At 44.4% G+C, this 24911-nt stretch overlaps 1 protein-coding gene across 1 annotated transcript in view; it reads left to right on the plus strand.

Moving 5' to 3' along the window:
- The first annotated feature begins 11652 nt into the window (after positions 1-11652).
- The window catches only part of hk1 (hexokinase 1), a 41726-nt gene continuing 28467 nt past the window's right edge, over positions 11653-24911 (plus strand). The window contains exons 1-2 of the mRNA XM_021580980.3: positions 11653-12000; positions 21203-21365. Of these exons, the coding sequence (XP_021436655.2) occupies positions 11938-12000; positions 21203-21365 (226 nt within the window). The 5' untranslated portion in view covers positions 11653-11937. The remainder of the gene's footprint in view (positions 12001-21202; positions 21366-24911) is intronic.

Consider the following 24911-nt stretch of genomic DNA (forward strand, 5'->3'; position numbering starts at 1 on the left):
AAAAGATTTCCCAAGCTTTAAACATCCCAAGGAGCACTGTGCAAGCGATAATATTGAAATGGAAGGAGTATCAGACCACTGCAAATCTACCAAGACCTGGCCGTCCCTCTAAACTTTCAGCTCATACAAGGAGAAGACTGATCAGAGATGCAGCCAAGAGGCCCATGATCACTCTGGATGAACTGCAGAGATCTGCAGCTGAGGTGGGAGACTCTGTCCATAGGACAACAATCAGTATATTGCACAAATCTGGCCTTTATGGAAGAGTGGCAAGAAGAAAGCCATTTCTTAAAGATATCCATAAAAAGTGTTGTTTAAAGTTTGCCACAAGCCACCTGGGAGACACACCAAACATGTGGAAGAAGGTGCTCTGGTCAGATGAAACCAAAATTGAACTTTTTGGCAACAATGCAAAATGTTATGTTTGGCGTAAAAGCAACACAGCTGAACACACCATCCCCACTGTCAAACATGGTGGTGGCAGCATCATGGTTTGGGCCTGCTTTTCTTCAGCAGGGACAGGGAAGATGGTTAAAATTGATGGGAAAATGGATGGAGCCAAATACAGGACCATTCTGGAAGAAAACCTGATGGAGTCTGCAAAAGACCTGAGACTGGGACGGAGATTTGTCTTCCAACAAGACAATGATCCAAAACATAAAGCAAAATCTACAATGGAATGGTTCAAAAATAAACATATCCAGGTGTTAGAATGGCCAAGTCAAAGTCCAGACCTGAATCCAATCGAGAATCTGTGGAAAGAACTGAAAACTGCTGTTCACAAATGCTCTCCATCCAACCTCACTGAGCTCGAGCTGTTTTGCAAGGAGGAATGGGAAAAAATTTCAGTCTCTCGATGTGCAAAACTGATAGAGACATACCCCAAGCGACTTACAGCTGTAATCGCAGCAAAAGGTGGCGCTACAAAGTATTAACTTAAGGGGGCTGAATACTTTGCACGCCCAATTTGTCAGTTTTTGATTTGTTAAAAAAGTTTGAAATATCCAATAAATGTCGTTCCACTTCATGATTGTGTCCCACTTGTTGTTGATTCTTCACAAAAAAATACAGTTTTATATCTTTATGTTTGAAGCCTGAAATGTGGCAAAAGGTCGCAAAGTTCAAGGGGGCCGAATACTTTCGCAAGGCACTGTATTTCTGTATTCTAACCAGTTGGAGTGGTCCGTGGACATTAAGGAGCAGTCATGTCAAGTTTGTTTCATTTGGGGACAGGAGACACACATTACTGTTTATTTGTTTGTATACACTTCTCAATTATGGGGTTTGCACCTGAATGTTGTATAAAATGAACGATTAAGTTTGACTACTTTTGAAAAGATGAAATGTGATGTTTGCCTTCTAAATGAGAGTATGGTTTTTCATATAAAGTTCTAACTAGTCAGTGGCCACGCCCCCGTGAGCACAGACATTATACCCAAATGTCATGGAACCGCCCTCCAAGGCGAGTGCTTATATAGGACTCCCGACAAAATTTACATTAGATCAGAAAACATGGAGCTGTCGCTACATGTTTAAATGGTTGGCGATTTAAATATAGTCAAGCTAACCCCCGGGACAGGGTCCTCATGTTGAAATGGCTATACCTCTAGACCAAAACATGCCGGATGAGGCTGGTGTGTGAAGTTGTTCAAACTACACTAGAGACCAGAAAACATGAAAGCTATCGCTACATGTTGAAATGGTTGACAACTCTACCAAAGGACAAGACCAGAGAACGTGGCGATCATTCCCACGTTGAAATGGCTAAGAAATCGAAAAACTAAAGAACAATTTTTCAGGCTGCAGCTGTATAAGTACTTTAGTCTGGTAAACGCAACCGGTCGACCGACCGAATGGTACTCTGACATATCCATTATAACAACCTACAACTACGGAAGACTTTGATCTCTGGTGGACAAACCAGAGACTTTCTGTCGACAATCTATCCAGCAGATGGACCGGCGATCACAGAGAGGGACAACAAAGGCATACACTCGTAAATATGTACATTGCATTTCTAAAATCCCAATGAGCAGTTGTTAGGGTGCTAAATATCCATATTTACAATGAACGTTATGAACTGTATTACAGTGGGTCCACTGAGTTTCCCGCTCTTTCCCGCTCTTTGTGTACCAAGCTGTCATATCGGTATTGTCCACTAGGGACTTCTTATTTGTATCATGTCAGTAACCAATGTATGACCTATTGTGTGTGTGTTTATGTAATGACGGGACGGGCTCGTGAGTGGGGCACGGCAATCTGGGAGGCAAGGGCTGAGTGTACTAACCAGTATCAGGACTTTAAGGAGGAGATGATACGGGATTTTGATCGATTTGTTTTTGGGGAGGAGGCTTCCAGGGTCCTGTCTTCCCTATGTCAAGGTAATCGATCCATAACAGACTACTCTATTGAGTTTCGCACTCTTGCTGCCTCCAGTGGCTGGAACGAGCCGGCTTTGCTCGCTCGTTTTCTGGAGGGTCTCCGCGCAGAGGTAAAGGATGAGATTCTCTCCCGGGAGGTTCCTTCCAGCGTGGATTCCTTGATTGAACTCGCTATTCGCATTGAGCGACGGGTTGATCTTCGTCACCGAGCTCGTGGAAAGGAGCTCGCGTTCTCCGTTGCCCCCCTCTCCGCATCACTACCATCTTCCTCTGCCGGCTCGGGTGCTGAGCCTATGCAGCTGGGAGGTATCCGCATCTCGACTAAGGAGAGGGAACGGAGAATCACCAACCGCCTCTGTCTCTATTGCGGTTCTGCTGGTCATTTTGTCACTTCATGTCCAGTAAAAGCCAGAGCTCATCAGTAAGCGGAGGGCTACTGGTGAGCGCTACTACTCCTGTCTCTCCTTCAAGATCCTGCACTACCTTGTCGGTCCATCTACGCTGGACCGGTTCGTCAGCTTCCTGCAGTGCCTTAATAGACTCTGGGGCGGAGGGCTGTTTTATGGACGAGACCTGGGCTCGGGAACATGACATTCCTCTCAGACAGTTAAGGGAGTCCACGGCCTTGTTCGCCCTGGATGGTAGTCCTCTCCCCAGGATTCAGCGTGAGACGCTACCTTTAACCCTCACTGTTTCTGGTAATCATAGCGAAACCATTTCTTTTTTAATTTTTCGTTCACCTTTTACACCTGTTGTTTTGGGCCATCCCTGGCTAGTTTGTCATAATCCTTCCATTAATTGGTCTAGTAATTCTATCCTCTCCTGGAACGTCTCTTGTCATGTGAAATGTTTAATGTCTGCTATCCCTCCTGTTTCCTCTGTCTCTTCTTCACAGGAGGAGCCTGGTGATTTGACAGGGGTGCCGGAGGAATATCACGATCTGCGCACGGTGTTCAGTCGGTCCAGGGCCACCTCTCTTCCTCCACACCGGTCGTATGATTGTAGTATTGATCTCCTTCCGGGAACCACTCCCCCCCGGGGTAGACTATACTCTCTGTCGGCTCCCGAACGTAAGGCTCTCGAAGATTATTTGTCTGTAGCTCTTGCCGCCGGTACCATAGTCCCCTCCTCCTCTCCCGCCGGAGCGGGGTTTTTTTTTGTTAAGAAGAAGGACGGGTCCCTGCGCCCCTGCATAGATTATCGAGGGCTGAATGACATAACAGTGAAGAATCGTTATCCGCTTCCTCTTATGTCTTCAGCCTTCGAGATCCTGCAGGGAGCCAGGTTTTTCACTAAGTTGGACCTTCGTAACGCTTACCATCTCGTGCGCATCAGGGAGGGGGACGAGTGGAAGACGGCGTTTAACACTCCGTTAGGGCACTTTGAATACCGGGTTCTTCCTTTCGGCCTCGCTAACGCTCCAGCTGTCTTTCAGGCATTAGTCAATGATGTCCTGAGAGACATGCTGAACATCTTTGTTTTCGTTTACCTTGACGATATCCTGATTTTTTTCACCGTCACTCCAGATTCATGTTCAGCACGTTCGACGTGTCCTCCAGCGCCTTTTAGAGAATTGTCTTTTTGTGAAGGCTGAGAAGTGCTCCTTTCACGCCTCCTCCGTCACATTTCTCGGTTCTGTTATTTCCGCTGAAGGCATTAAGATGGATCCCGCTAAGGTCCAAGCTGTCATTGATTGGCCCGTCCCTAAGTCACGCGTCGAGCTGCAGCGCTTTCTCGGCTTCGCGAACTTCTATCGTCGTTTCATCCGTAATTTCGGTCAGGTGGCAGCTCCTCTCACAGCCCTTACTTCTGTCAAGACGTGCTTTAAGTGGTCCGTTTCCGCCCAGGGAGCTTTTGATCTCCTCAAGAATCGTTTTACATCCGCACCTATCCTTGTTACACCTGACGTCACTAGACAGTTCGTTGTCGAGGTTGACGCGTCAGAGGTGGGCGTGGGAGCCATTCTTTCTCAGCGCTCCCTCTCTGACGACAAGGTCCACCCTTGCGCGTATTTTTCTCATTGCCTGTCGCCGTCGGAACGTAACTATGATGTGGGAAACCGCGAACTGCTCGCCATCCGCTTAGCCCTAGGCGAATGGCGACAGTGGTTGGAGGGGGCGAACGTTCCTTTTGTCGTTTGGACTGACCATAGGAACCTTGAGTACATCCGTTCTGCCAAACGACTTAATGCGCGTCAGGCGCGCTGGGCGCTGTTTTTCGCTCGTTTCGAGTTCGTGATTTCTTATCGTCCGGGCTCTAAGAACACCAAGCCTGATGCTTTATCTCGTCTCTTCAGTTCTTCAGTAGCCTCCACTGACCCCGAGGGGATTCTCCCTGAGGGGCGTGTTGTCGGGTTGACTGTCTGGGGAATTGAGAGGCAGGTAAAGCAAGCACTCACTCAAACTCCGTCGCCGCGCGCTTGTCCTAGGAACCTTCTTTTCGTTCCCGTCCCTACTCGTCTGGCCGTTCTTCAGTGGGCTCACTCTGCCAAGTTAGCCGGCCACCCTGGCGTTCGGGGTACGCTTGCTTCCATTCGCCAGCGTTTTTGGTGGCCCACCCGGGAGCATGACACGCGTCGCTTCGTGGCTGCTTGTTCGGTCTGCGCGCAGACTAAGTCCGGTAACTCCCCTCCTGCCGGCCGTCTCAGGCCGCTTCCCATTCCCTCTCGACCGTGGTCTCACATCGCCTTAGATTTTGTCACCGGACTGCCTTCGTCAGCGGGGAAGACTGTTATTCTTACGGTTGTCGACAGGTTCTCTAAGGCGGCTCATTTTATTCCCCTTGCTAAGCTTCCTTCTGCTAAAGAGACGGCACAAATCATCATCGAGAATGTTTTCAGAATTCATGGCCTTCCGTCAGACGTCGTTTCGGACAGAGGTCCGCAATTCACGTCTCAATTTTGGAGGGAGTTTTGCCGTTTGATTGGGGCTTCCGTCAGTCTCTCTTCCGGCTTTCACCCCCAGTCTAACGGTCAAGCAGAACGGGCCAATCAGACTATTGGTCGCATCTTACGCAGTCTTTCTTTTCGCAACCCTGCGTCTTGGTCAGAACAGCTCCCCTGGGCAGAATACGCCCACAACTCGCTTCCTTCGTCTGCGACCGGGCTATCTCCTTTTCAGAGTAGCCTCGGGTACCAGCCTCCGCTGTTCTCATCTCAGTTCGCCGAGTCCAGCGTCCCCTCCGCTCAGGCTTTTGTCCAACGTTGCGAGCACACCTGGAAGAGGGTCAGGTCTGCACTTTGCCGTTATAGGGCGCAGACTGTGAGAGCTGCTAATAAGCGTAGAACTAAGAGTCCTAGATATTGTCGCGGTCAGAGAGTTTGGCTCTCCACTCAGAACCTTCCCCTCAAGACCGCTTCTCGCAAGTTGACCCCGCGGTTCATTGGTCCTTTCCGTATCTCTCAGATCATTAATCCTGTCGCAGTGCGACTTCTTCTTCCGCGATATCTTCGTCGCGTCCACCCGGTCTTCCATGTCTCCTGTGTCAAGCCCGTTCTTCGCGCCCCCGCTCGTCTTCCCCCCCCCCCCCCATCCTTGTCGAGGGCGCACCCATCTACAGGGTCCGTAGGATTTTGGACATGCGTCCTCGGGGCCGTGGTCATCAGTACCTAGTAGATTGGGAGGGGTACGGTCCTGAGGAGAGGAGTTGGGTTCCCTCTCGGGACGTGCTAGACCGTGCGCTGATCGATGATTTCCTCCGTTGCCGCCAGGTTTCCTCCTCGAGTGCGCCAGGAGGCGCTCGGTGAGTGGGGGGGTACTGTCATGTATTGTCATGTTGTGTCTTGTTTCTGTCCTTTCCCTTCACCCTGTCTCCCTCTGCTGGTCGTTTTAGGTTACCTTTTCTCCCCCTCTTTCCCCCAGCTGTTCCTTGTCTCCTCCTAACTACCTCGTCACCCCTTTTCCCACCTGTTCCCTTTTTCCCTCTGATTAGTCCTCTATATCTCTCTCTGTTTTTGTTCCTGTCTTTGTCGGATTCTTGTTTGTGTTATTCATGCCTGAACCAGACTATCGTCATGTTTGCTGCAACCTTGTCCTGTCCTGGCGGAATCTGCCGGTCCATCTGAGCCTACCTATGTTTTGTAATTAAAGAAGCTCTGTTTACGTTAATTCGCTTTTGGGTCCTCATTCACGCACCGTAACATTAGGACACTAAAGAGGCCTTTCTACTGACTCTGAAAAACACCAAAAATAAGATGACCAGGGTCCTTGCTCATCTGTGTGAACGTGCCTTAAGCATGCTGCAAGGAGGCATGAGGACTGCAGATGTGACCAAGGCAATAAATTGCAATGTGCGTACTGTGAGACACCTAAGACAGTGCTACAGGTAGACAGGATGTACAGCTGATCGTCCTCGCAGTGGCAGACCACGTCTAACAACACCTGCACAGGATCGCTGCATCCGAAAATCACACCTGCGGGACAGGTACAGGACAACAACTGCCCGACTTACACCAGGAACGCACAATCCCTCCATCAGTGCTCAGACTGTCCGCAAATAGGCTGAGAGAGGCTGGACTGAGGGCTTGTAGGCCTGTTGTAAGGCAAGTCCTCACCAGACATCACCGGCAACAAAGTCGCCTATGGGCACAAACCCACCGTCGCTGGACCAGACAGGGCTGGCAAAAAGTGCTCTTCACTGACAAGTCGCGGTTTTGTCTCACCAGGGGTGATGATCGGATTCGCGTTTATCGTCGAAGGAATTAGCGTTACACCGTGGCCTGTACTCTGGAGAGGGATTGATTTGGAGGTGGAGAGTCCGTCATGGTCTGGGGTGGTGTGTCACAGCATCATCAGACTGAGCTTGTTGTCATTGCAGGCAATCTCACCGCTGTGTGTTACAGGGTGGGCAATCTCACCGCTGTGCATTACATCCTCCTCCCTCATGTGGTACCCTTCTTGCAGGCTCATCCTGACATGACCCCCCAGCATGACAATGTCACCAGCCGTACTGTTCGTTCTGTGCGTAATTTCCTGCAAGAAGAGGGCTAGGGCCATTCCCCCCAGAAATGTCTGGGAGCTTGCAGGTGCCTTGGTGGAAGAGTGGAGTAACATCTCACAGCAAGAACTGGAAAATATGGTGCAGTCCATGAGGAGGAGATGCACTGCAGTACTTAATGCAGCTGGTGGCCACACTGACTGTTAGTTTTTATTTTGACCCCCTCTTTGTTCAGGAACACATGATTCCATTTCTGTTAGTCACATGTCTGTGGAACTTGTTTAGTTTATGTCTCAGTTATTGAATCTTGTTATGTTCATACAAATATTTACACATGTTAAGTTTGCTGAAAATAAATGCAGTTGACAGTGAGAGGACAGTTATTTTTTGCTGAGTTTATGATGAAGCAGCATCACAGGCAGCCCAGATCTGATTTCATATTTTGTGGGTTTAGATGGTATGTTCTGCCTGAAGGGGCAGCGGCCCCTAAATCACATAAGCTGCTCATCAACAGTAACTTTGGGCCCAGGATTGTAAAACAGGGGACTTGTCCCACACTGACCTGATTGCAGCCAGCTTGTCTCTCTGCCGCCGAACTGGTCTGGTGTCTCGGTTGTCGAAGTGGGTAATCCTGGAAATAACGTGGAAGTTTTCCAGAGACATTGTTTCACTGAAAAGCTCTCTGCCAGTTTCTGCATCCCACAGTGATACTGTGGATTCCCCATTGGATCTTAAAACACCATCAAGGCTAAGAACCCCAAAGTATGCATGTAAATGAGTTTGGTCCATCTCATTCCAAAAACACACCTTCCCTCCAAATTAGTGCAGTCCAGAATGATTTTCTGGATGGTGTCTGGGATTAACAGTTCAAAAGAAGACAATGTCCTGCACATGAGTAACCACCATCCGCGTTGGCCCTGGTTGCATCCTTATCACATTGGCAGCCATGCGTAGTGGCTCATTCCTTGGGCAAGAAGACCATTACATTTCAAACATTTTTGACATCCCTATTTCTCCTCAGGCAGGCTGTTGATGAGCTGGTTGCTGACGGTTCCTGGGGCTAGCTGCTGACGGGCTGGTCCTGGGGCTGGCTGAGGGTCAATCTCATTCACTTCTTCCAACTCACTGTCAGACTCTGAATTAACAGAGACACAATCCTCATATTTGGAAAATTCTTTATCTTCCAAAGTGGAAGACAGTAGTTTTCTGTCTGCAAAAATGACTTCTAAGGCCCTCTGAGCAGAGATTACTTTTGCCATACTGATTGATTGTGGTAAGGAGATATTTATTTATTGTGCCCCTCCCCCAACACACACACACACTTTTCCACAGTTACCCTCGGGTCCAGTGGACCCGAACACCACATATGTTATATAAACGTGTAGAGGGGTGCACAATGTGAACTCAAAGAAAATGTGTTCTTTTACATGTTCTTGACAGAAAATGAGCCAAGGCCAATGAGGTTCAGGGTGAAAAAATAATTCATTGTATCATTTTTCTTTTAGTAATCATTGAAAATGGGTCCCACAGAAACGAACACCACACAAGAGTTCAAGCTAACTTCCTTTAAATTCTTCACATTTTGCCATGATTTATGCCATTATTATATCTGAATGAGAGTAACAAAAACATCTGTGAGGGCCCCCTGGAGGTCAGGGTATGTCACCTGGTATGTCACCTTCATGCCCGGTTGGTAAATCAGCCATGATTACTACAAGTTTAGATAGCTGGCTAGAATAACTTACCAGTCTAAAACATGTGAGCTGACATGGGCTAATTGAGTGACTGTTAGTGACTGACATAACAAAAGGAAAATCGCTGATGAAAAAACAAATTTAGAAATTGCGCCTTGTGTGTTCTACTATTCTAAGGCCTAGATTCAATCAAATCAAATGTTGACCAGCGATAGCCAACTCCCGCATAATTGATGTTTTGGTGGTGTCGCAGGTGTAACTGCGTTGGTGCTGACAAAATTGGTTAGCAGCTGCTCTTGATCATTGTCACGAAGCCACACCTGTCCCACTCACGTTAGAAGTTCGGAACAAGAAAGTGTAGGCTATATAGAAATAATGACGTTCAAATTGAAAATCATTAAACTAAATAAGGAGGATTTCTATCAGACTAATCGAGGTGTAGATTATATCTCACATTCCAGTGTTCAAACTTGTAACAAGGCTGCATGGGATTTCTCTTAACGCTACTCCATGCAGCCGATGGGAATGTCCGCTTTAGGTTTTATGCCAGGAGCAGTTGTGGATTTTACAGCTCTAACGCAGTTCCACCTAAGACACTGCCAAAACAACCGCTATGCGATTTTTTAGGGGTCATAGGCCATCTAGCGGCCAGGGGTCCTAAGTAACCGCTTATGTCACTTATGCCCAGGGCTGAAGATGTTTTGTTGATGTTTTGTGATATATGGTTAATATACCGCGGCTAAGGGCTGTTCTTTTGCCTGGACACAGCCCTTAGCCATGGAATATTGGCCATATATCACAAACCCCTGAGGTGCCTTATTGCTATTATAAACTGGTTACGAATGTAATCAGAACCGTAAAATAAATGTTTTGTCATACCCATGGTGTACGGTCTGATATACCATGGCTTTCAGCCAATCAGCATTCAGGGCTCGAACCACCCAGTTTATAATCAAAACTATTCCACAGCATAGGGCATACAGAACAGGGCATACAGAACAGGGCATACACCCAAACACATATTATTGTAATCTTCTCCCCACCAATGCCAAAACTGTTCAATTTATATCTGGCAATAAAATTATATTTGAATGATCAACTCATAAAATGTGTTTCATGCAGTGCACATGATCAAAATCATATTATATTGCTCAGTGTGAATTCCTACTTATCCCAGCTCTTTGGGGGAACATTTCCTCTGTTATCTACTGTGTAAACATCCTATACTCTATGTTGTCCCCATGGTGATTGTAACCAAATCTGTCACTGACAGGAAATTGCTTTATGTTTGTAAAGTCTGTGTTTATTGGTTGTGTCTGTGCATGCATATCCAATGTATAAGAATCACTCCCTCTCAGACTCTATTGTATACTATACGTGGGTAATACAGAGTTTTGACATTTTGAATTATTAACCTGTTTTATTAGTATTGATGGAATATCATACACTGTAAAGGGGTTGTGGTGAATTTGGCAGTAACTTACAGGCAGCTAAATTCCAACTAAACTTTGGTTTAAAAGTACATTACTGTAAATAAACATGTTATCAATTTGTAGTGGTCATATAGTCCGTTTCTGTGACTTTGCAACACAACTGGACCTCTAAGCACTATTCTAGTGACAGTGGGTAGATTGAGGATTAAATGTTTGTGGCACCAAATAATTTAAAAATAATGAGACACATCTACAAATAATGTAGTCCACTCGACTGGCAAATTCCAATTGAGGGCAAAGTCATAGTATGTTTCAAATAGTCAAGAATGAAGACAAACAAAAATATCCTCTGGATTGTATCCCTGGGGGTAATACCTGTTCTCCTAATGCTCCCCATTGATTCTCACAGAATGCCTGTCCAAATCCCCTCATCTTTGGTGTCACTAACAGCACTAAACCTTTACAACGCTGTGATAAATTTCCTTCAAGCAGCTTGTAAAACTGACCATTGTAGGCAGTAGTGAGTTAACAGACCGCGGCAACATAGTCGAGATTAAAGGAATTCAACATAAGTATTAGTCAGTAAAATGAGCTCCCTGACAAGCTGCAGTGACCCCCTTAGAAAAAGCCCTTCAGAGGTGAAAGGACACTTGAGTGACCCAGGCCCAACCAAAAAGCAAGGACAATAATTAGTAATTGTAATCTAACCCCTCTCTTTGCCTACTCTTTAACCCCTATGAGCCATCACCACAGCAATGCGATGAATGTGTAACCCCTCTCACTGCCAACTCTTTAACCCCTATGATCCATCACCACAGCAATGCGATGAACGTGTAACCCCTCTCTCTGCCTACTCTTTAACCCCTATGAGCCATCACAAATAAAATAAAATAAAATTTGATTGGTCACATACACATATTTAGCAGATGTTATTGTGAGTGTAGCAAAATGCAGCGTGATGAATGTGTAACCCCTCTCTCTGCCTACAGTTTAACCCAGATGATCCATCACCACAGTAATGTGATGAACATGCCTGTTTGTTTCCTATTTTGCACAGTAAAAAAAGGATCAAGACCAGTTCTCTATCCCTTCCTTCTCTGCCTCCTCTACTTCCTCATTTCCTCCACCACCCCAGTGAAGGAGAGTGTGTGTAACAGGCAGCCAGTCATCCTGTCAACTGGGTTCTGCGCAGGAGGCCCTGGCTTCAGCAGCTTAGCCAATCAGAGGACCGGCAGTAGGCAGGGCTTAAACCAGTCCCCATCCCAGCTCTCCTGCTGCCTGTATCTGCATTCAAGCTAAAATTACTCCATGTAGTCTGACTTCCTGGGAACCAGGGGGAGAGTGTTGCGAGCCCCATACATGACCCATTTCTCTAGCTTTGTTTGGACTGAAACTGGGATCTTTTTTAAACCTCCTCACCAGGGAGAGGGGACTACAGGGATTTCCCTTTTTTTTTAGCTCTCCGTTTATTCTTTCACCACATCGGTGGACAGGATGATCGCAGCACAGCTTCTGGCCTACTACTTCACAGAGTTGAAGGATGACAAAGTCAAAAAGGTGAGTGCCCTGTAGGAATGTGGCTACAGTGAGCAGAGCTGTTGTTAACTACCTTCCAAAAATAGGACAGCTTTGAGGCACAGAGCTCAGGGCCATGTGACAACAAGTGACACAATCTGAAGCCCTGTGCTTATTGACTGTCTTGAAGCTGGTAGATTCACTCTCAGGCTTACATTTCCCTGTCTTGTGATAGCATGCAGCAGCATCTACAGGTCAGGCATCTTGTTTGTAACACTGCAATGCCCTTGAAACCAGGATGTAGCCTGCCCTGAGCAGTGGGCCCTGGGTTTTTCCATGTCTGTTGCGACTGAATGTGTAGGGTGTGTTTAGCTCTAACCTTGTGAGGGGGCAGTTCAGGAGCATCTACCACTACCCGCCTCCTGAGTTAGGTTTCAGCCTTCAAATGATATTGCTCCAACCCGCTTCCTGGAGGCCCTTGCTGTAATAATTTCTCTCTATCATTGTTGAGAGAGAAAGGAATGCAAACTTTGAGAATGCACATGTTGAAAATGCTCAATACCTCCTTTCCCGGCTGTTGCAGGACTACTAGCTAGGGTGTGTTAGTGGCAAATGTGCCTAAATAACAGTTAGCAAGAACATACTGTAGCTGGTAATCCTATATCCTTGTGATAAATGTAATCAAATCAAAATCAAATCAAATTTGATTAGTCACATGTGCCAAATACAACCTTATAGTGAAATGCTTACCACTGAGTAAAGGGTCTGAATATTTTATTTGTATAATTTAGCAAACATATCTAAAAACCTCTTTGCTTCGTCATTATGGGGTATTGTGTGTAGATTGATGAGGGGGAAACTATATACTATGTTTTAGAATAAGGCTGTAACGTGTGAAAATGTGGAAAAAGTCAAGGGGTCTGAATACTTTCAGAATGCACTGTGCTTATATATATATACATTGTTGTGTCTTTACTGTCATTAAATGTGAAGACTTGTTTTATCAAATCAATTCTCTATGTAATTGTTATTACGTGATTAAACTAATAATGTCAACTTAATTAACTAGGAAGTTGGGGCACCATGGAAAATGTGATTTACAGAGCTATAATTTTCAGAATATAACTCTTCAGATATTTTAATATCTGATCGATTAGTCATTCTCATCAATGTATTATTATTACCCTGTTAGTCTCATTCCAAATGTCGTAAAATTCTTGGTTATCTGCACAAACTCCAGCATAAATTATGAATCAGTTATATACAAATTGGTTTAATTATTTATTTATTATCTAACTGACTAATCACAGAAATACATAACAGAAAAAACTGTAGATATGGGTTTCTAACAATGATAAAAAAAAGTCCCTAGTGGACTAAGCCGATATGACAGCTTGGTAGACAAAAGGAAAGGAGTGGGACTGAGAAAGAACGGAAAAGACAATATGGATTCATTATACACAGTCTATAATTATATTCATTGAAATGGTAATCCTTTGCACATGAACGGCTGCTCATTTGAGAATAATTGCAATGTATATATATTTACGCCCGTATGTCATTGTTGGAATCCTTGAATGTCCTGTAGGTGTCACGCCCTGACCATAGTAAGCTGTTTATTCTCTGTGTTGGTTGGGGCGTGATAGTGACTTGGGTGGGTCATCTAGATGAAATGTATGTCTATATGTATGCCTGATATGGTTCCCAATCAGAGGCAGCTGTTTATCGTTGTCTCTGATTGGGGGATCATATTTTATTTAGGTAGCCGTTTCCCCATTGGTATTCGTGGGATCTTGTCTACATGTAGTTGCCTGAGTGCACACCAGTAGCTTCACGTTTCGTTTTGTGCTTTATTGTTTTGTTTTGGTGAGTTTCAGTTTATTAAAATATGTGGAAGTCTATTCACGCTGCGCCTTGGTCTACTCCTTTCAACGAACGTGACAGTAGGATTCATCAGTCTCTGGTTAACTTTCTTTGAAGTCACAAAGTCTTTTGTGGTTGTAGAATGGATACTTCAGAGTACCATTCAGAAATGTTGTCGGTATTCTCGTTCTAGGTTTACGTAATTTCTAGCTGCAGACTAGTAATTTGTGTCGTCTAGCCAATGCTCCATGTGGGATGGTTTTCTAGTCTTATGGTTTGTGTGGTCTTAACCAATCGAGATGTCCGGCTTACCGTGGGTCTCTTTGACTTGAAATGTACATTTCGTCAAGGGTGGTTTTATACATTTCAGAGAAAAGGGCGGTTCTATGATACCTGATGTAATGGCTGACCTGACTGGGGCGTGGCCACTGACTAGTTAAACTTTACATTGAAGACAATTCTCTCATTTTAAAGGTTAACATCCCATTACATAATTTCACAAATAGTTTAATCTTAACTCGTTAATTTTATACAATAATTAGATGCAAACCCCATAATTGAGAAATGTACGCATTCAGAGGTACAGTTATGTGTGTTTCCTGTCCTTCATCATCAAATGAAACACACTCAACATGACTGTGCCTTAAGTATCCACGGACCATTCCCACAGTAGAAATATTGTTTAATTAACCTCTTGGAACTCCTTCTCCCGGATCCGGGAGAATTGTCATCAACTGACACTAATTAGCATAATGCAAAATAAAAAAAATATTACTAGAAAATATTCATATTCATGAAATCACAAGTGAAATATATTGAAACACAGCTTAGCCTTTTGTTAATCACCCTGTCATCTCAGATTTCAAAATGATGCTTTACAGCCAAAGCAAGACAAGCATTTGTGTAAGTTTATCGATAGCCTAGCATAGCATTGTGCCTAGCTAGCAGCAGGCAGCTTGGTCACAAAAATCAAAAAAGCAATCAAATTAAATCGTTTACCTTTGATGAGCTTTGGATGTTTTCACTCACGAGACTCCCAGTTAGACAGCAAATGTTAATTTTGTCCCATAAATATGATTTTTATAGCCGAAATACGTCCGTTTGTACTTAACGTTTGGTTGAGAAATCCACTGGAAACTGCGGTCACGACAACGCCGAAAAATATTCCAAATTAGATCCATAATATCGACAGAAACATGGCAAAAAATTTTTACATCAATCCTCAAGGTGTTTTTCAAATATCTATTTGATAATATATCAACCGGGACAGGTGGCTTCTTAGTAGGAAAGAGAGAAACAATGGTCACATTTGTCTATTACGCACAAATCACTCTGAGAGCCTCCAGCTGACCACTGACGCAATGTTGTCGTTCAGGCTCATTTTTCTAAATAAAAGCCTGAAACTATGTATTGTGACACTAGATACATTAGGGAAGCCATAGAAAAAGGAATCTGGTTGATATCCCATTCACTGCTCAATAGGGACACATAGGAACGCAGAGCTTTCTAAGTAAGAGTCCCTTCCTGATTGTAAGGGGGCACTATTTTTATTTTTGTAAAAATAACCTTCCCAAAGTAAACGGCCTATTTCACAGGACCAGATGCTAGAATATGCATATAATTGACATCTTAGGATGGAAAACACTCTAAAGTTTCCAAAACTGTCAAAATATTGTCTGTGAGTATAACAGAACAGATATTGCAGGCGAAACCCTGAGGAAAATCCAATCAGGAAGTGCCTCTTATTTTGAAACCGTTGTGTTCCTATGCATCCCTATTGGCCATTGAAAGGGATATCAACCAGATTCCTTTTTCTACGTATTCCCTAAGGTGTCTACAGCTTTTAGACGTAGTTTCACGCCTTTATGTTGAAGAATGAGCGTAAATGACTACATTGCGTAAGTGGCCAGCTGAGGGCTCTCAGAGTGATTCTTGCGTAAAAGACAGAGGTAGTCATTTTTCCTCTCGCTCCTACTGAAAAGCCAATTGTCCCGGTTGATATATTATCGAATAGATATTTGAAAAACACCTTGGGGATTGATTATAAAAAAATGTTTGCCATGTCTCTGTCAATATTATGGATATAATTTGGAACATTTTTCAGGGTGTTGTCATGAGCGCTATTCCGGTGGATTTCTCGACATAACGTGACCAACAAACGGAGGTATTTTGGGTATAAAAATAATCTTTATGGAACAAAAGGAACATTTGCTTTCTAACTGGGAGTCTCGTGAGTGAAAACATCCGAAGATCATCAAAGGTAAACGATTAATTTGATTTGCTTTTCTGATTTTCGTGACCAAGCTTCCTGCTGCTAGCTGGACATAATGCTATGCTAGGCTATCGATAAACTTACACAAACGCTTGTCTTGCTTTGGCTGTAAAGCATAATTTCAAAATCTGAGATGACAGGGTGATTAACAAAAGGCTAAGATGTGTTTCTCTATATTTCACATGTGATTTCATGAATATTAATATTTTCTAGTAATATTTTTTGACCGTTGCGCTATGCTAATTAATGTAGTTGATGACAATTCTCCCGGATCCGGGATGGGTAGTTCCAAGATTAACCACGTTTAGATGGCTTTAAAGCCCTTTTGAAATCATCGAACAATGGTTGAGAGATGAGCGTTATCGTCACGCCCAAATCAATTAGTGCATGACAAGGTAGGCAGTCCTCCAGGACTGTTTCCAGGTATGGCCATTTAGATTCACGTTTAGTGGACATATTCCCCACAAAGTGGAGTGGTCGTTCGCAACGACGTGATGTGTCATTTCGGTCCGAGGTGAAGGCAGATTTATTTTTTCGGATTTTGAGTGGGCTTGGCTTTAACGAAGCTCTTTGACCATTTTCTCAAATTCTTCTCGCTTTAGTTCTTCACGTAGTGGAACTTCCAGAGAACATTGGTCTACGTTTTGATTATCCTTTAACCCTTTGTTACCCTTGTGCTCTGACACTTTTGTGTGGGTAGGGTGCAGGAATGAAGCGAACAGGTCAATTGTATCGGTAGTAGTTTCAATGGCGATTTAATTTACAATTATTTAGACCGCAGAGGTTATTGGATTTGTGGTTTTGTAGTAGAAACCGTTGTTGTGCATCATCTATCAGTGCTCCAATACCAGATAATGCACCCTCTAACTGGAATGAGTGCTCCTGGTCTGAAACCGTGTGGTCAGGGCTCTTAGCGTTGCGAGCTTTTGATGCCTCAAAAGCTGTGCTTGCAAGTTCTCTGAGTTGTAAGATAGGCAAGCCAACATTGGCTGTAGGGCCCAAGTAGGTAATGAAGGTGCGATACATGTTTGACAGAAACATGTCTTTGAATGGTAACAGCTCTTCCATTCCTGTTTCAGTGAGTAGTCCAAAGTAAGCTGAACAAAGCCTATGATAGTAAGCTTGTGGGTGTTCATTCCGAGTTTGTTTGACAGTGTTTTCCTGTGAGCTATTGTGTTTGCGAGTCGCAAACACACTGAATTCTCATTTCAAAGCTGTGGAAAGTTTAGTATAGTCGTTAAGCATGTGTTGCTGTTACACAAATGAACCTCGTCGACGTTTGCTTCAACAGGTAAACTCGGTCAGAACCTGTAGCGTTCAGGTAGCCCTCCAATGTGTCCTCTGTCAGCTAGGAATGTCTCAGTATCGTTTGGCTGACCTGGAACGGGGTCAAAGGTGTGGAAATTCTTGACAAGTTTGTCAAGGTGTTCCACGTCAAGTGGACGGAGAAGGTTGGCTTCATCCTGTGTGAAATTGGAGCCGAAAGGCCAAGAGAAGAAGCCAAGCTTTAGTTTTATTGGCCAAGAGGCGCCATATTACTCAGTGCTGAATGGCCAAGAGGAGAAGACTGAGGGACAGATGAGGGAGGCAAAGTCTGAAACCTTCTATCGTCTTCACTCCTTTGAGTGCCGGGCTCCGGTTGCTTGGTTGGGTAGTCATGCTGTAGCGCGTGATCGTTCTGGAATTCCACCAGATTAAGGGTGGTATTCTGCTGCATTGCGGATTCCACTTGAGCGCTTAGAGTACTGAATTTAGGCACGTGAGTGTATCACTGGCTCCTTTCGGTCTCAAATCTATCAGTCATGTTTTGCAGATAGAGGTCTTGAGTAAGGAGCGAGAGATTCAGTGATGAGATTTCCTGCGCTTGCTTAGAAATCAATATTTCCATCTTCATCACCTGAGTTCTCTCATCATTAATTTGCTCAGCAACTTCAGTGAATTCTGCTGATTTGTCCTCCAACTTAGTCATTGTGTTCATTAACTGATCATCTTTGGTCTGCAGCATTTGGAGTAGAACAGTGTTACTTTGAGTAATGTTTAACAAAACTGCATGCATGTTATCAAGTTGAGCGCTCCTGTTTGTAGATAACTCGTCAGATTGATCTAGTTTTGTGTGGACTTCGTCGTATTTAGGTTTGGCTAAATGGAGTTGTTCCTGTAGAAGACGATTTTGTTCCTGTAGGAAACAATTTTTTTGAAGAGTTTGTGCTCTATCGTTGTCATAAGTTTTTGCAATTACATTTAATTGTTCAGTTTTCAAACGTAGTTCCATAGCTAGCAGAATTTTTCCCTTTTCTGCATTTGTCATCAATTTTCCAGTTCTCCAGTTCTCTCCACCTCTCCATAAAGTCTACTGTGTCCTGCCCGTGCTTCAGCTGTGCACTGCGGTATTGGACCGAAGCCAATTATGGATGGCAAGACATCAGGGACAGGAGATAACCTTCACAAGGCCTGTGCCCGATGGTTGATTTTGGAGAGTATTTGTCGTGATTTCTACTGTTTTTCTGCTAATGACAAAGTTAGGGTTGGTATCACTACTGAGGTCAGAGATCAATCTTTTTATGGGTGAGGTTTCACTAATTAGCGGCGGAGTGGGAACCAACTTGCACATTTTTAGAACATTTGAGAGGAGAGAATTTGGGGTTTTGGAATACTTTGGAAGTTGCAAAGATAATTTGAATCTATTTATAGATGTTAATGAACCATCAGTACTGTATCATAATGTGGGAGTTGCATGTGAATGAATTTGCAAAAGCTAATTTACTTGATTAATCAATGATAATGATTAATCATACCTGTATAGGCAACTGGGAATTAAAATGGAATTATCCTGAGAAGTTAGTTCATCTAGGTTAATATGGGAAAGTTTAAAATGTCTAATTTAATTGGAAGAACCTGAAAAGGTATTTTCGACAATTTAACTTATTAAACTGAATGAGACGATGATATCCAATCAATTGAGATTGTCTGGATTATCATACGTGTAAACAGTCGTTTGAAATGTTAGGGTACATTCATCACCAGGTTCACATGTCCCTAAGGCCAAAGCCACATGGGATTCCCACTGGAAGCGGGACTTCATTCAGTACTGGGTAGTCCTGAATGAGCTTTGCAAATGCACATTTTAATGATTTAATCAATGTTAATGATTTGGGCTATTTGGGTATTAAACTTTAATTAACCTGAGAGCGTTGCTGTATCAAGGTTAATGTGGAAAAGTTTAAAATGTCTCATTTGTAGAAACCCATCCATTTGGATGTTATTTTAAGTGTCCATTGGAAAAAGGTAAATCTGGCAATTTTACCTTTTAGTTAAATTGAATGAGACATCGATATCCAATCAGTTGAGACAGGCTGGATATCATAAGTAACTACTTGTTAAACGTAAATAATTATTTTTTTAAAGAAACGTACTGGCGATTCTTCAGCCCCAGGGGGTCACGGATCGCGGAAAGCTGAAATCAAATGGAAGTACAAAGGGACAGACTTCCGTCGGGCAAGGCGGGGGAATTACATCGTGACACAGGAAAAACAAAACGGCTGCTTTCCCTTTGTTAGCTTAGCATCTCGTGCAAGCTAATCCTACTTTGTGCAATTTCAAGCATAACATAGGATCCCTTTCAGCAAGGAAACGGTTTTACTTATAACGTATTACGTTCAAACAATTTCTCTGCGTGATTTTCGTGATGTTTACCGTAACGCACGGTAAACAAAGAAATGCACCGTTGGTCTACTCGCGTAGAAATGCGAGAGACAGAGAGATAATTATCGTGAGTTAAGCTAATATCTACTCAATTTCAATCGGCTAGCCCTGTATCCCCGCTCAAGAAATGAATAATGACTGAGCCTACCCGCTTCTGAAATGCGGGAGGCAGAAATAGCACTACGTTTGGCCAATCGCTCTATTTCTCAAATTTCTATAAGTAGGATCGTGTCCTAGCTCTTAGAAATGTAATCACTAACTTTACAACTCATTAGTCACCCTGACGTCATCAGATACGCAAACAACGGGACTTCTATGGCAACACACACACAACCAATATTTCCTGTCTACAACTCCCCTGCTGTATAATATAATCTGAGTGTAAAATGCATTCTGCTTTTCAATTTTATATAGGCTGAATGAAAATAAATGCCTCATTCTATTTTAGATGATTCACACGGGGCACCAATATGTCGTGTCTTTACTGTCATTAAATGTGAAGACTGTTATTTTATAATTATTATTATGTGATTAAACTAATCATGTAAACTTAATTAACTAGGAAATCGGGGTACCTCGGAAAATGTTGATTTAGAAAGCAAAAAGGTTCATAATATAACTTCCGATATTTTAATATCTGATCGATTAGTCATTCTCATTCAATTTACTACCTGGTGATGTCACCAAAACAGGCTGAAATTTCAGGCGGTCTTTTCAAACAGCTCTCACAGTATTATTCCAACCTCATAGTGTGGAAATATATATAAAATACAGGAAAATCATGGTTTTGACTGCACTGGGCCATTAACAGGCTCTTATTTAGCTCTTTATAAATAGTACACTGTTCTGAGATATTTACCTATTAGAAACAATTTGAATATCAAATATCATAACGTGCTAATTGTGATGGTAATTGTGATAGTAGCCATTTTGAAGTATCAGAAATAAAAAAATATCAAGGTGACACCCCCACACATGTGATATCATTGAAAAGCCCAGAATGTCCTCTCAAAGGTACAAAGGGACCAAACACAATGCTATGTATGGACTTATAGACCAAAAACGAATGTCCATTAGAGAGGACAAAAATAATTGCTTGTCCTCAGCAACTCTGCCTTCATTCCCCTGAACAGATGTGGAAAGACTTTAGAGAGAACAGCTCACTCTCCCAAGATTAAGGCTTAGAGGTGTGGCCTTCTACGTGATACTGGATCCAGTATGTCAAAGGACAGCTAGTAGATGTTTTGCAACTGTTAGTGTCTTTTGAGAGCCCATTGTGTTCCCTCTTAAGGAGAAAGTAGATCATATCATCTTAATGTTATGAATTATGAATGAATTACTCCCTGGATTAATTTGAAGAAACTGGTTGTAAATGATCAATAATGATGATGTGTTGGTGTCTTTCAGATCGATAAGTACCTGTATGCCATGCGTTTCTCCGACGAGACGCTGATGGACATCATGAAACGATTCAGCAGGGAACTGGGGAATGGACTGGGTCGGGACACGAACCCCACAGCAACTGTCAAGATGCTGCCCACCTTCGTCAGGTCCATTCCTGATGGATCAGGTGAGCATGGACACTCCAACCAGATACTCAGAGGAAGAAGAGTTGTGGGAAATCTATGCCTGGTTCTTTCATTTTTAAGGACAAGATGTAATAACATGTTAAAGATTTGTACAGTTACAAATCCAGGTGTGAGGCATTAACCAGTTGGTCAAGTGGCATGGTTTCTGTTTTTTCACCCATTGGCTAGAGTCACAATAGAAATAACAGGGTCTGGGCCCATATCCACAAAGAATCTCAGAAAAGGTCCTAGGAATCCTGTTAAAACCTGTTTTAAGAATTAAAAAACTCCCAGCTCAGAATAGGTTTTAGGATGATGTTAAGACACTGCCCAGACAAACTCACCTCATAAAAGTTTATCAGCTGATAATCACAACAGTTTGAGTTACCGCAAAGGAAAGATAGTTATGATTTTTGTCGTGTCTTTGGCATCATTAAAGTGAAGACTTATTTTATCAAATCAATTCTCTGCAATTATTATTACGTGATTAAACTAATTGTCACGACTTCCACCGAAGTCGTTTCCTCTCCTTGTTCGGGCAGTGTTCGGTGGTCGGCGTCACCGGTCTTCTAGCCATCGTCAATCCATTTTTTATTTTCCATTTGTTTTGTCTTGTTTTCCTACACACCTGGTTTCAATTTCCCTAATTTATTGTTGTGTATTAAACCCTCTGTTCCCCCCATGTCTTTGTGTGGAATTGTTTATTGTTTATTGTGCACATGTTACTGGTGCGCATTGGGTTTTGTACCCATGTTTGTTTATTTCGTTATGCCGTTGGTTTTACAATTAAACTGCTCCGGCTATTACCTAGTTCTGCTCTCCTGCATCTGACTTCCCTGCCACCAGTTACGCACCCCTTACAGAATTCCACACCACCCATATGGAGTCAGGAGGAGCAGGTGCCCATGGTATAGGGGTCGAGGAGCGCGTCCTGGAGCAAGAGGCGATGATCCACCATCTTGGCGCCACCCTGGACCACATTGTCCAAACCATGGACCACGTGGAGAGACAGGGAGTTCCTCCAGCGCCTCCCCCAGCACAACAGGGGCCTCCACTACTCACTCCCCCTAGACCCGGTTCCAGTGGGATTCGCCTTACCCTCCCCGGGGAGTACGATGGGACGGCTGCCCACTGCCAGGGTTTCCTGCTGCAGTTGGATTTATACCTGGCAACCGTCCACCCGGCTCCTTCGGGCCGTGAGAGGGTGTCCGCCCTCGTCTCATGCCTCTCGGGGAAAGCCCTGGAGTTGGCCAACGCCGTGTGGGTGGAAGGAGATGCGGTGCTGGACCACTTTGAGGAGTTCACCCGTTGTTTCCGGGCGGTCTTTGACCACCCGCCCGAGGGCAGAGCGGCGAGTGAATGTCTTTTCCACCTGCTGCAGGGTACGAGGAGCGCACAGGAGTTCGCTTTGGTCTTTCAGACCCTGGCCTCTGGAGCGGGATGGAACGACAGGGCCCTGATCAACAACTATTGCTGCAGTTTACACGAGGATGTCCGTCGAGAGTTGGCCTGCAGGGACACCACCATTACCTTCGACCAGCTGGTGGACCTGTCCATTCGGCTGGATAACCTGCTGGCTACCCGCGGAAGTCCAGATCGGGGTCTGTTGGTTCCATCCCCCAGCACCACCGCTCCGATGCCCATGGAGTTGGGAGGTGCTGCGCTCAGGGAGACCGGAGGAGGTTCCGTCTCGGGCACCATCTGTGGCCGCAGAGGTCACACTGCTGGCTGGTGCCGGGTTGGTTCCTCTGGGGGTTGAGGCAGCAGGCAGGGCACTCTGGCGTCACCACAGGTGAGAAGGCACCATTCTCACCCAGAGCCCTCTGTTGCACACTTGTTTTTGTTTGTTACTTTTCCTGAGTTTTCTCCGCATTCCCAGCATAAGGAGCTCGTCGATTCAGGCGCAGCTGGGAATTTTATTGACAGATCATTTGCCCATAGTTTAGGGATCCCCATTGTTCCTGTGGCTACGCCTTCCCAGTTCACACCTTAGATAGTCAACCATTAGGGTCAGAGTTGATAAGGGAGGCCACCGCTCCTTTGGGCATGGTGACGCAGGGGGGTCACACGGAGAGAATCAGTCTCTTTCTCATTGACTCTCCTGTGTTTCCCGTGGTCCTAGGCCTACCCTGGTTAGCTTGTCATGACCCCACTGTTCGTGGCTACGAAGGGTGGTCGCGAGAGTGCTCGGGGAAGTGTTTAGGCGTTTCTGTAGGTGCTACTACAGTGGAAAGTCCAGACCAGGTCTCCACTGTGCGCATTCCCCCTTGAATATGCCGATTTGGCTCTCGCCTTCAATTGCGACTCAATTACCACCCCATCGACGGGGGGATTGTGCGATAAATCTCCTGGTAGACGCTGCATTTCCCAGGAGTCACGTGTATCCTCTGTCACAGGCGGAATCCCTGCGTCAGGGGTACAGGGGTACATTCGGTCCTCCACTTCCCCCACCTCCTTTATTTTTTGTGAAGAAGGAGGAGGGAGGTCTGCGCCCGTGTATTGACTATCGAGGTCTTAATCAGATAACTGTGAGGTACAGTTACCCGCTACCTCTTTTCGCCACGGCGATTGAGTCAATGCACGGGGCACATTTCTTCACCAAACTTGATCTCAGGAGTGCTTACAACCTGGTGCGTATCCTGGAAGGAGACGAGTGGAAGACGCCGTTCGGTACGACCTCAGGGCATTATGAGTACCTAGTCATGCCGTACAGGTTGTTGAATGCTCCATCAGTCTTCCAAGCGTTTGTAGACGAGATTTTCAGGGACCTGCACGGGCAGGGTGTAGTGGTGTATATTGATGACATTCTGATATACTCTGCTTCATGCGCCGAGCATGCGTCCCTGGTGTGCAAAGTGCTTGGTCGACTGTTGGAGAATGACCTGTACGCCAAGGCTGAGATTTGTCTGTTCTTCCAACAGTCCGTCTCCTTCCTAGCGTACCGCATTTCCACCTCGGGTGGAAATGGAGAGTGACCGCATCTCAGCCGTTTCACACCTGGTTTCAATTTCCCTCATTTATTGTTGTGTATTTAACCCTCTGTTCCCCCCATGGCTTTGTGTGGAATTGTTTTTTGTTTATTGTGCACATGTTACTGGTGCGCGTTGGGTTTTGTACCCATGTTTGTTTATTTCGTTATGCCGTTGGTTTTACAATTAAACTGCTCCGGCTATTACCTAGTTCTGCTCTCCTGCATCTGACTTCCCTACACACCTCTTACACTAATCATGTAAATGTAATTAACTAGGAAGTCGGGCCACCAAGAAAAATCTTCAGATTACAAAGTTATAATTTTAATTTTAATATATTTTAATATCTGATCAATTAGTTTTCTAATTAATTAATTATTCTTTACATCACGGTAGTCTCATTCCAAATGTTGTAAATTGTTGGTTTTCTGCACGAACCCAGCCTTTACTATGAATCATCCATACTGTAACGGATGTCGTCTGGAGATAGAGAGGAGGACCAAGGTGTAGCGTGGTAAGTGTTCATGTCTTTTTAATAAACAAACTGAACACTGGAACAAAACAATAAACAATGTGAAC

The sequence above is a fragment of the Oncorhynchus mykiss genome, chromosome 23, assembly GCF_057628025.1.
Source record: "Oncorhynchus mykiss isolate SJ-2025 chromosome 23, ASM5762802v1, whole genome shotgun sequence".
Taxonomy (NCBI): Eukaryota; Metazoa; Chordata; class Actinopteri; order Salmoniformes; family Salmonidae; genus Oncorhynchus; species Oncorhynchus mykiss.